This window comes from Myodes glareolus, chromosome 11, assembly GCF_982192425.1.
Source record: "Myodes glareolus chromosome 11, mMyoGla1.1, whole genome shotgun sequence".
In the NCBI taxonomy this organism is placed as follows: Eukaryota; Metazoa; Chordata; class Mammalia; order Rodentia; family Cricetidae; genus Myodes; species Myodes glareolus.
Window position 1 is genome coordinate 58,621,804 of NC_142036.1, and position 12,947 is coordinate 58,634,750.

A 12,947-nucleotide genomic window follows, 5' to 3' on the forward strand; every position below is an offset into this window, starting at 1 on the left:
GGCGGGCGAGCCGCTGCCGCCGCTTGACGCTCCTCTGGGGACCTTCGCGAGTTACTTTGTAAAGGCGAACCCGGGCAAGGGAGCCCCGCTTCGTGGCCAGGTCAGAGGCCACTTCCTGCTCCCCGGCTGTCCACCGCGGTTTGCATTGCGCTGCGCCCCCGGGGCCCCTGCCCGCGCCTGCCGCTTGCCCGCGCCGGGAGCCAGAGCAACGCTTCCCCGAAGAACACTTGTCCTGGCAGCTCTGCTTCCCATCACCGCCCCCTGCTCCTCCCCGGCGTCTGCGATTTTCCCAGGCGCCCGTTGTGAGTGCGGCTTGCGTGTGAGTGCGTGTATCGGGGTATTGTGTAGTGGGAGTGTGTTCGCGCGTGTGCTTGTGTGTGTGTCTGTGTGTGTGTGTGCGTGCGTGTGTGTGAGTGTGTGTGTTTGCTTGTGTGTGTGGTGTGTGTGTGTGTGTGCATGAGTGTGGGGTGTGTGAGGATCCAGCGCTCTGCTCGCGGCCGCCGCCAGGGAAGGACAGACGGACAGAGCTTCCTTCCACCGGGAACAGTTCCTGAGAACCTCGTCTCGGCCCGGGCACAAGTGGAGCGCGCCTGACTGGCCGCTGGCCTCCGGAAGGTTCCACTGCGTCCCCCTTGGGCTGGATATGTTTATGTTCACGTGAAGATGGATTTAGTGTACGGTCTCGTGTGGCTGCTGACAGTCCTCCTGGAGGGGATCTCTGGCCAAGGAGTGTACGGTGAGTGGAATCGCGACGCTATCGTGACCTTGTGATTCCTAGGCAAGATAGGCTGCTGAGCTAAGATGCACGACTCGCGCCGTTCCGGGGCCCCTCCTGGCGTGGCATTTGATTTACACTTCATCACGTTATTGGGAGCTGGAAGGAGGCAGCGAGCGCGCTGCGGATTGGGCTGTGAGCGGCTCCCCAGGCTCCTCGACTGGGGTTCTGAGTTGGGTCGGGCCAACAGCTTCGCACTCGCGGGAACTAGTGGTTTTGCACTTGATTTTTCCCCGCGGGGGAACACGGGCTCTTGCAGTCTTGGAATTAATAACGGTTTGGTTGCTTGCAAGCCGCGGGGTCACTGACGCGGTTTCCCCTAACTGAAACCTTGGAATGTGACCCCCTTGAGTCCCTTTCACATTCCCATCCCTTAATGACTGGGAAGTCCCTCTCCCTTCAGGTGCTTTCTTCCTTTCCACGTTTTTATCCTTTAAAAAAAAAAAAAACAACTCTTTCCCCCCTTTTTGTGAATGTCTACAGGACTTGCTTTTCTGGCTCAGGAAATGGGGTGACAGTTGAGTTGTATTCTGCACCAGCCGTTGCCATGAGCACTGACTTGGGAAGGGGAAATCGCAGGCAAGAGTCTCAGTGCCAGACACAATTAAGGGACATGTTTGTGTGAATGGATGAGCAAATGCATGAATGAACAGAAGATGAAGTCCGCGCGTCTCTGCTACGGGGCAGGACACCACTCTCTACAATCAGAACAAAATCTCAGCTTCAGAAAGCCTACATTCAAGAGACTTGGGACCTAGGAAGGGCGAAGGGTGAGCTTATTAATTGGAAGGCTTTTGAAGTGCTCCCAAACAAATCCCGGTTCCTTTGCCTGTCAGCAGTTGGCACTCTTGTGTTTAGTCACCTAAGACTCTGACTCTTCACTTTCTCTCTCTCTCTCTCTCTCTCTCTCTCTCTCTCTCTCTCTCTCTCTCTCTCTCTCTCATCTCTCATGTTTTTCTTGGCTGGCTTTAGTAAGTTGGAATTAGCCTTATCTTCTTGGACAAGCTGACAATGCCCTAAAAGAAAATGAACTTTTGTGTTTTCAATACATATATATGTGTGTGTATGTGTGTATGTATATATATTGCAAGGATATAATGGAAAAGGGAAGATTTAGAGGACAGAGCAGGCCAAGACTCCCTCAAAACACACACCCTCATGTACTCAGAAAATGCATGGAAAACTCATGCTTCTGCATTGCTTTAGACTCAGTTTAGGCTAGGTCAGTAACTACTGGGTGCAAAAACAGTGAGAATCTGTGGAAATGCCTGCAATTTCCCTTCATTCTCCAGAACTCCAGAACTGCCTGCAGAGTGGTTACTGGAATCATGGACTTGAAGCCCTCAAACTCCTTGGGAACCCTATAGTGTGCAGTGGGTGGATGAGTGCAGAAGATCCCATTAAGCCCTTACTTTCTTCTCTTATCTTCCACCCTGGGCAAACAGCTACATAGTGTGTGGCTGGGGTGCAGGGTGCAGAAAGGGGTGATCCTCAGCCCAGGGCTTTAGTCCTTCCTGCTGCCACTCCCTTTCATGTCTTCCTAGTTTTGTTCTAGGCTTGAGTCAAAGCCCTTCTTGACTTTCTCCCACCTCTGAGCACCTTCATTCCCCTGTTCTCCACCTTCTCCTAGCCAAATCAAAGCCACTTCTCTTTCTGCAGCAGAGTCCCTCGCAAACATGGTGGTCAGTGTTGGCTTTGGTGAGTTAGAATGTAGGAAAGAGATAGTCAATTTCCCAAAAGCTTGACTGGCAGCAGGGGGCAAAGCCTGAGGAGAATTAGGAGTCACTTAGAGTTCTTTTAAGGACTCTGCTACACCCCTCTCTTTGCCCTGAGAAGGGGAGAGAGAGAGAGAGAGAGAGAGAGAGAGAGAGAGAGAGAGAGAGAGAGAGAGAGAGAGAGAGAGAGAGAGAGAACTAAAACCTAGAGATTCTGTCTAGGGTCAAGGATTGCTGGAGAGAAGAGCGGTTCCCCTGAGTTCTTGTCATCTTCTGTCCAATTTTGTCTTTCTTTCTAATTGGCTCAGACCTTTCCAGCTGAAAGGAATTTTTGATTTGTTTTTAGAAATATATAAAGTATGCCAGGTGGTGGTGGTGCACACTCCTTTAAACCTAGCCTTTGGGAGGCAGAGGTGGTGGAGCTCTGTGATTTGAAGCCAGTCTGGTCTGCAGAGTGAGTTCTAGGGCAGCTAGGGCTACACAGAAAAATCTTGTCCCTGGGGTAGAGGGTGGTGAGATAGAGAGACTCAGAGGAGGGAGGAATTCTGGAAAGCTGAGAGAGGAACTTTTCCTTTTCCTGATACTCACTGTCTTTTGGGTTACTTGGGCAAGCCCCCTGTTGGCCAGAAGAATGAGGTTACAGCTTGGCAGTGTTGATAAGCAGGAATCAACAATTTAAATAAGCCTTGCCTATGTCACTTATCAGTGAGGAGGATGCTTTTCCATTACTGAGTTGGTCACTATGATGGAGAGAGTGGCCTTTGTTTCATGTTATTATGAATGGGGCTGTTAGTCACTTAGCTAGGAAGACAGTTGGCCTTGTGTCGAAAATATTAATCAGCATCTCCAGCCATTACAAATGTCACAGCTATTAGGTGGGTGAAAATAGAACATTTATATATTACTTTTCAGATCTGTTTTATGGATCATAGGAGGTAGTCTTTCAACAAATGAACCTTAATCATCAGCCTAAACTTTGTCTTAGAACTTTTTAAAAGTGAGGGGAGTCATAAGGAGGACTCTCCAAACTGCTGCATCAGGACCTCAGAGAGTGGGCTCCAGCAGAATGCTCATCACCTCCCTCCTGGTGACTGCCACAAAGTGCACTAAAGTCAGAGAACGCCAAGACACATTTACATTTCATTGCTTTTACTTTGTAAATCAAGACCTTTCTTCACCTAACGTGATTTCATTTTTAGGTTTTAAGTAAGAGAACACTTTATATTTAAACAGTTGGAAACTATTTTAAAGGACGTAGATGAAAAAGGACATAGATTTTGCGCAATGCTATGACATATTTTGAACATTTTACATTAAGATCTTTAAAAAATCATGAGAACTTTAAACACAAACTTTGAAAAAGTTTGTCTGCTGTAATAACCTGCAAACCTGTTAACCCGCCATCACTTCATTTAGTCATCAAATGTAAGGCCATCCTCACCACATGCAAAATATTATTATTTTTTTGCACTGTATTTCAGTGACTAGCAGCGAAAGGAAATAAAAAGCATTTTCTGGCTAAACTGTGGGATCCCACTTCCTGAGTGAGGAAGGCTGAGCATAAAATTCAGTCCATAAGTCCTAGTAAATTGAGATATTTGTTTAAAAGTATGGATTATATCATCACGATGAATAAAACCTTCCAATTATGTTGTCATCTAGGCAAAATAAGACATAGTTAAATATAGAAGTTTTCTTCCCAAAAGTAGTAGCTTGCTGATATCAATCTTGGGTACTGTTTTGGGAATTAGCAGTCCAGGGTCTACTGTGAGAGTATGGAAAGATACTGACCCTCCACTGATAATTCTGATGGGATTTTATTTTAAATGGGAATTGCCCTTTATATTTATTCCAAATTTTGAATCTTATGTAACATTACAATATATAATTGCATACACTCCTGGAAGAAAAAAAGTGCAAAAAGTTTACAATAGAGTAACACAAGCATGTAAACTGCTTGGGATGGATATTTTAATGAGATAATACCTATTTTGGCTTACTTGCATGCTTTTTAATGGTTAATGTTTTTAAGATTATACCAACTTGAATTTTACAAAGTTACTTGCTTTAAAAAAATTATCCCAAATACTGTTAGGAGGTTAATTTTGTTTCAATTCTGCATGGTTGTTAAATGAGCAATGACCTGATACCTCTTTTTTTTCTGGTGTTATTAATTTGGTGAGTTCACTCTGCATTGTGCTTGGGGAACTTATTAGATATAGCATGAAGGGTCAGGATGTCAACCCCAAAAGTGTTAGGTGGCTCCTGAAGTCATTTGACCTGCATGTTTTGAAGCATTTTCCTGCCAAATCATGTTTTTAATTATTGATAATGATCATATATATATGTATATGTATATACAATTATATTTATGTGCCAAAACGTTGAATAAAAATTGGTTCATTGGCTTCACTGCATGTATACTTATAACCATCATTCCCTTAACTTCCAGGAGTTTATTTCATACATCTTAATTATTGCATTAGCACAAACCAATCCCCACTACAAATGGAAAGCCTAGGTCTAGATATTTTTAATGGAAAGAAATCAACTACTTGGTGCCCTGAAATAGTTAAAACACTGTCTATGCCATGCTTCCCAGATCAAATACCATAAGTAGAATTGTTCATTAAACCCATGTACTTGACACATTACCCATCTATATTTACGCTTTTCAGGTCATATCAGCAAATCTCACACAATTTAAACATAACACTGTAAGCTGTGGCTGAACAGAAATGACTTGGCCGGATTGAGAGCAAGGAGATAAGTAAGACAGGAATGTTCTGGAAGAAATTTCCAACTGTCAGTGTGTTGAACCTAATAAACACATTGATTCCAATGGATAAGGCTGCAGCTGAAGGTTGACCGTTCTTTATTCCCAGTCCTGTGACGTTGCCTGCTCATAGCAATGTTATCTTAAGGTATGTTGATTAGAGTTCTGTCCGCCGTGTAAATGGATGCTGCCTTTGATTGAACCATTTGAAGTTGTCAGTCAGTGGAAGAGGAGAGTTAACTTAATGTTGTTTGGAGACTTAATCTGAAAGCACATGCCGTACAATCAGGCTTAGCCTTCACTCTCCCCTGTCTTTAGCTACTGTCCATAGGTGCTCAGAGAAAAAGCACCACTGAAGACAAGGATCTGGGGTGATCTGCTTATCTGGGAAATTTTGGGGGTAGTGGCTACATTGGTAATATTTCACATGGCAAACAAGCGTATGATTTTACACAGTGACAACATGTGATTATGTCCTCTGTGTCCTCCCTGGGTAAGTCTTACAGGTGACTCTAAGTAGTTTAGATCGAGGAGGTCATACACCAAGGCCAAACCGTACCTTTATAGTGGATACATTGATAATGGTGGCAGGTTTCAGATCACTGATTGTCAGAGGTGAATACATAGAAGTTAGGTAATTCTTGTGATACCATGACACCAAAGAAATCACATGAATGCATTTTTTAATTTCTTATTTTTGTTGATTAATTTCATTTATTTTGGTAATAAAGCTTTATGTTTACTTTGTATGTAATTTTTGTTTTGTACTGTAAGCTGCCTAAAAACTTCTGTGAGAAGCCAAGACAAATGCTTTTTTTTTGTTTAAATGTGGGCTTTGTATTCTTCATAAAATGTGTTATTTTAATATAATTCGGGTAGTGTTTATGGAGATGTGATTACACCTGGGTCTCTTGGGTCCAGTTTGTACCTGATTTAGAAAGAGATGGAAAGTCATGGATTGCTCTCCATATATTGAGGTGATACATCACACACACTCTGGCCTGGTCTTCCTACTCCTGGAAGATAACGGGAAGAGTGGGACTCAAGGATTGTGCCCGTAAAGAACTGCCAACAGCAACACATCCAGCTTCATCCCGCAACTGAGCTTCAGGACCCCGTTCCTTGTCAGTTTAATGGGTGATATTGGCCTGGAGTAGTCAGGATGCTTTTCCTTCCTTTATTATTTCCCTAGATTGGTATTTTGGAAGAATATTCAAAGTACTCTGTTGGATGAATTTCAAGTATAAATGTGTGAACGTATTTGCTCATTATAATTGCTATTAACTGAATGGTCTCACAAAATGAAATTTTTTTGTCTTTGCTTCAGTGACTGTCAATTGTAAAGACACCACTTGGAGTAGACTGAAAAAATTATTACATTCGTAAAAAATCTATCCCACATTTCACTTTCAAATCTAATTTTATAACTTTTGACAATGTACATTCAAAAAGTTGTGAGAAGAGACTTAATATATCACTAAGTCTAATCTAGAGCAAATTGTGACAGGTAGTCTGAGATACTATGCTGTGGGTGAAATTTTATTTCTCCTGTTTATGCCTCTTCATTGGGAAATATTTTCTATGCAAATTACTAAATCATTTCATGCTCCATGATCAATGAATGTACTCAGTTCTTTTGGGGGAGGGGGTTTATTCCAGTTCAATTCCATTTTCTCTTCTAACATTGAATAGATCCTGTGTAAAGTATCCCCTTATTGGTTTCTCTCAACTTTTTAAAACACATGATATTATTTATTATCTTAATTGAAAAACATTTCATTTTCTTTCTTACTGGTATCACTTATTGAATTAAGATAGCTATTTATATGATCATATAGTCTTAAGTAGCTCACAATCACAGAAGACAATATCAACTATAAGAAGCATAATTTTGCGATTTTATATTTACTGTTGGTTTATCATTTAAATACTTATTATGGAATAGTGAAATGTATTAGAAATTTTCAGAAAATTTATTCATTCTGTCTGTAAGTATTCAGTGTCTACAATTTTGCTCAAAGATTGAGTATTTCTTCTTATTAATGAAAAAATCTATATTAAGAATTGATAGCTGCCAAATGGGATCACATTAGTGACATGTTACAATATCATTAAAGCAGAAATTATTAATATATAATTTTCTCACTGTAAATAGACTTTGGGATGCGCAAATATCTGAGTGATTTGGTGGCATGGGAAACATGCCTAAATGAAAGAAAACAATCGGTTCTCAGTGAGTTACCCCAGAGTTCTAACAGACAGCTTATAAGCAGTTGATATCTAAAATAAATGAGTAGGAAGTAAAAGCTGTGAGAAAAAAAATGTATGTGGCCTTTAAATAATGTCAAAACAGAGAAAATCATAATTTCTCTTCTGAGATAACAAAAACTTTGCTCAAGTGTATCAAAGCAGGTAGAAAAAAAATGCCTGTTGTTTGACTGAAAGATGCCTTCAGGGAATTAATTAATTAATTAATTAGTTAATTGGTTGCCTGAAAAGAAGGATGGGGCAGATAACAGGCTTTGGAAGGGAATTGGTTTCTCTGGAGGAGAGGGTTTTTCTGATGGTTAATTGCGTCGTATAGGACATGAGGAAAGTTAGGCTTGACACTAAGCATCGGTGCCTTCCATTTGTTACCTCTGACTGTATTTGTGAATTGTGTCTGACTACCTTGGGTAGATGTCCTATTCAGGAGGACGAAGCTAATATGCATATTCTGGTAGCACAGAGACTGTTTCAAGAAGGGCATATGACATACATAAATTTGTGGCCCTGAAAGTTTGTAGAGATTTAGCCTAAGTATGGATAAATGCAGTCAATAAATCAACAGACTTGATATGTACGCTTAATGTAGTTATGTGGCAGACCATAAAGTCATAGATAAGCCATAAAATTTATCGAGGGGATAAACTAATGGGAAACACAAATTAGGAGCCCAAGAATTGCCCTGATGATTGGTTTAGAAAGAAAGAACAACCATAGATAGTTGCTGGTGTGCTAGAGGCAACAGAAAGGGGCTGCACCATGGGTTGCACCATAAAAACGCGTTAGCATGGTTCAAATAAAGAGGGAAGGAAGAACACTGTCACCTGAATTTCAGCTGGAGGGAAAGGAGCACAGAAAGAAAAGTAAACCAGAAATGGGTGCGTGACAAACCGGAAGAATTTCCTCAGAGTTTCCCTCAATTAGGAAGCGATGTCTGTCCTCTAAAGCTGGCCGTCATCCTCCAAAATTCTGAGCAGCATCGGTGAAATAAAGTGTCTGAAATTTACTTAGCTACATTATGTGCACCAGGATTCAGAGTTGGTATTGTATAAACTGCCGAGCCTTTCTTCACACTGTAGGAGAGTTGTCTCAGTTCCTGGGAGTTTCTGAGCTCTCCCCAAATCTTGGCAAATTCGTGAAGCTTACATCCAGTCCTCTTTGGAGTTGGAGTAGAAACAGCTTTGCAAAAGTTCTTTAAAATGTTGAGAAGTGCTGTTCAAAAGCAGCAGAGCATGGGCCCGGGAAAGAGCTAGAATATCGTGTTCGTGTAGAGCCGCCGAGGTGAGTTTGCTGGTGAGGGAAGGTTGCTCCACTGTGGTGCATCCCCTCTTTTCAGGGCAGTCTGCTCCTGTGGGAAATCCACAGGCAATGGGGCTCTCCCTTCTGCTCACTCTGTCACCTCAGTTTCCATGGGAAGCACAAAAGAGCGGGCAGTGTGGAGAGGAAAGGTAATAACAGCTAACAGTTTGCTTGTGGTGCGTTTTCTTATTCTTGGGACAGAAAGGAACAAGTATAGAGAGTTTCCATCTTCTGAAATCTAACTGCCAGTTAACACCACTGGCAGCTGAACCACATCTGCCAAGCAGTTTTTAGGAAGGACTAAGGGATAGGAAGCTCTTTTTTTTTTCCTTGAAAAACAATTTGATCTGTCAGTCTATCTGAAAATGTCTAAAACTTTTAATGGTTATGAATAAGTTTTTTTTTTCTTGTATCAGTGTATATGGGTTGAAGTACAAGCAGAAATCCTGTTTTTGTATCAAAGTATATAAATACTAATTCTTTTATTTTTCTTTTATTTTCTCTTTGATTCTAAGATTAATTAAAAAGCTGCAGTATAAACATGATTCACATGAATGAGAATAATGTTATGGATGTGATATAAATATATTTATAATTTTAATTTCAAGATTAAAAGAGGCAACGAGAGAAAATAATTACAGGAAACACCACAGATTTATTAAGGATATCTGATTTTGATTTTAAAAAATCACCAATATTGATTTCTTACCCAGATGTTCATACAGTTTTTCTTAAAAGTCAATAAACTATATTTAATTGAAATGCTAAGATAAGATATTATTTATCTTTAAGCAATTATAACAGGTAGATACATCTAGAAAGTTGTTTTATTCAGCATGCATTTAAATAAACATACATATGCATATGTGATTGTAACAATAATTGGTGATAAAGGAGATGATGAATTTGAAAGAGAGCAAAGTGGAGTTTATAGGAGGTTTGAAGGATAGAAAGAGAAGGAAAAATGTTGTGATTATGTTATAATCTCAAAAAAGATGAAATAATTTTATTTTTTAAAAAATACTTTGTTTCTGTTTTTTAAAGATAAATTACTCTCTTTTAGAACTCTTATTTATATTCATAAAATTAATGAGATGCATAAATCTCTTGATTTATGATTCATAAATCTCAGGTTACCCATATGAATGCTAGAATATAACAATGTTTTAGTACAATTTTACTTAAGACTTACTGTGAACATACAACAATATCATGACTTGTGAGGAATGTCTTCATCTTATGAAATGAACAATGTTGGATTTGCATTAGCGGTTGAATATGTCTGTAAAGGAAGACTGAGATATGAAGAGACACAACTGTCAGGTAGTTTTTGAGTTCATTGCCCGTCATGTCTCAGATCTCACAATTGGTGAGTTTATACCTGAAGTATTGCCAAGAAGCAGCGTGACAAATGTTTTTATGTTGTCTTATGTTTGTGTCTTTCCGCTCATTCTTACATAGACATGTACTGTACTTTTTCCTTATCTTTTGAGTCCTCCATTGTTTTTCAAAAAATTGTTTATTTTGCTTTTATGTATGTATGTATTCATTGATTGATGGGTGGATGGACGTATTGATTGTGTGTATGTGTATGGATACAAGCCACACTTGGCACTCAGAGGACAGCTTGCAAGTCACTTCTCTCCTTCCACCATGTGGGCTTCAGGGGTCAAACTCAGATTATTGGGCTTGCGAGTATGGACGCTTACCCACTCGTTTATTGTGTTTGCTTTTTTCTATTGTTTCATGTTTCATCTTGGTGTATCCTTTCTGTCCCTCTCCTTCTGACAGAAATGATACATTCCTTTAAAAAAATTCTTTTGAGTTTTAGCTCCCAGTCAATTAGACCTCAACCTTTGGCATTACCATTCTTCCTTTGTGCACATTTACCTAAATACGTATGGTCCAGCTAGGGTTGGAGATAGACACTCTTCACTATGGCCATACTATATTATATGATCAAGAGTCTCTTCCTGATGCAAGGATTGTTCATACTGGACAGCAGCCTGAGATAACTCACCCTGTTACTCAGGCTGAGTATTCTCTGATAGTTTCCTTCCTCACTGTCTCATTCCTCCAGCCATTGCAACTGACATCAGGACCCTTCCTCCCTGTTCACTGTGATGCTGCTCTTGAACTCTATTATCATTACATTATTTTGGGTAATGTTTCAAAGCGCATTTTCCTGCCATTATTGAACACCACTTGCTAATGCCTTAATGCTTTGAGATTACATAGTGGGAATGAAATGCTTTGATACCCTGATGTTTATCCTCTCCATGGTCAGAGAACTAAAGAATGTATACACGAACGCATTTGTCAACTACAAAAATATTTCTGTATTTTATATAACTTGCACACATCTTTTCTTACATAGATTCACAAAAATAATTCATAAAATACAAGCGCACATAAGACAATTCAGAAACATTTGCCATGTTCTTTTTTCTCCTCTTTTAGTAGTCGAGGTAGAAATAGTTCTCAGTCTACAAAGTGCTATACTTTTACATCCCACTTTATCTTTAGAGATAAATGCACACTTGGGACCTAGCACCATTGCATGGTCAGAGGACTCTTTTTTTCTATCGGTCAGGGATTTGGCATGCCCGGATGTCTCTTGTGAGTTTACAGTTTACCAACCATTTCTGCAGTCCCCCAAAATACATCTCCAAACAACTTTAGCAACTTAAGTTATCGTCCTGGGTAATTGTAGCTAATTTAACATAGAATACATAGTTCTTTAAAGATAAAGTCTCAGATACAAAACAAGTGCCGTTACAAGCCACACCCTGAATTAGAAGTTTTATAAAAATGACACACCACGCCCTAATTGTTGAATAAAGTGTATTTGAAATATGAATTTCTAGAGATTTTAATTATTATTGTAAAGCTTCCAGTGACTAAATTTAGAATGGAACATGACATGTATATAAAAATAAGTATTTGTATAAATCAATTGAATTGTGAAAGCTATCCTCAGGTACATGAATGCTTATCTTTCTGCTATTTAAACCCTGCAAATCTTAAATAATATGCAAAATATAACTTGAGTGCTAACTTTTAGCTTTAACCAAACACACACACACACACACACACACACACACACACACACACACACACACACAAAGGTATCAGCACTTCATAGTGTAACACTTTTATTATTGGAGTTAAAGATATTTTATAAAAAGGATTGTTAAAATTTATTTTTGGACTGATAGGGCATTTTAAGCCTATTCATAATTAGAACGTATAGCACAGTAACCTATAAAAAAATGAAGACCTGCCTCTATTATATATTTTGCAGAAGGTATCTTTTTCCATGTAAAGCAGTTGCATGTGGCTATATATATATATATCCCCCTTGTCAGCTGTAAGACTTCATTTTCCCCCAAGCTGATGAACAATCACTGGCCTTGGAGAGATTGATAGTTAAATGTCATATTTGGCCTGATTTCTGCCTTGAGTTCCCTCTGGGTATGGCTGGAGCGTTTTTGACACCGAGTTAATTGAGGAGACTGTATCAGTGAATTTCTTTTCTTGAAAATCTTGTTGTGCTGGAGAACGTTGATTGCAAGCTCTGCCCTCCCCTTAGCTAAGCGAGTTCCTCAACCCTCAAAGCTTACAAATTAGTGCAGCTTAGTGATTTGTTTTAGGTGTTTAGCTACAGCCTCGCTGCTATAAATGTCATTTTCCGTACGCTTTTGAATGCAGTTACTGTGCCATGTAGTATAACCCTGTGCCATTTTGACTATTGTGTGATTGATACAGAAACTGCTTCCATAGGAAACCGTTCCTAGCGAGAACAGGAAAGGTATTATATTCAGCTGTCCTGCCATGCATTTCTAAGCAGCTGATGTTTTCTTTAACTCATAGTCACCCGTAACTTTCCGGAGGCGATTAAGTCACTCAGAATGACTTTAATTCTTATTTGAATCTCTCTGTAAGTACCCTGAAATGAACTGTACAGCCATAGTTTATACTTGGAGGTTAATCTGTTTTCTAGTATAACTAAGTTCATAGTGTACTTCAAAGTCAGATCTCCTTTTTTTTTAATTTTAAAAATATGGAGAAGTGTTGCCTTTGAGAATTCCTTCCCCGAAACTGTGTCAGTTTTGCA

At 39.7% G+C, this 12,947-nt stretch overlaps 1 protein-coding gene across 2 annotated transcripts in view; it reads left to right on the forward strand.

Annotated features, from left to right (window-relative positions):
* Positions 1-228: 228 nt before the first annotated feature.
* The window catches only part of Mdga2 (MAM domain containing glycosylphosphatidylinositol anchor 2), a 762,902-nt gene continuing 750,183 nt past the window's right edge, over positions 229-12,947 (forward strand). For both annotated transcript variants that reach the window (XR_015004446.2, XM_048415642.3), the window contains exon 1: positions 229-736. Coding sequence is in view for 1 of the 2 variants with exons in the window: in XM_048415642.3 (XP_048271599.1) it covers positions 664-736 (73 nt within the window). In the remaining variant the exon portion in view is untranslated. The remainder of the gene's footprint in view (positions 737-12,947) is intronic.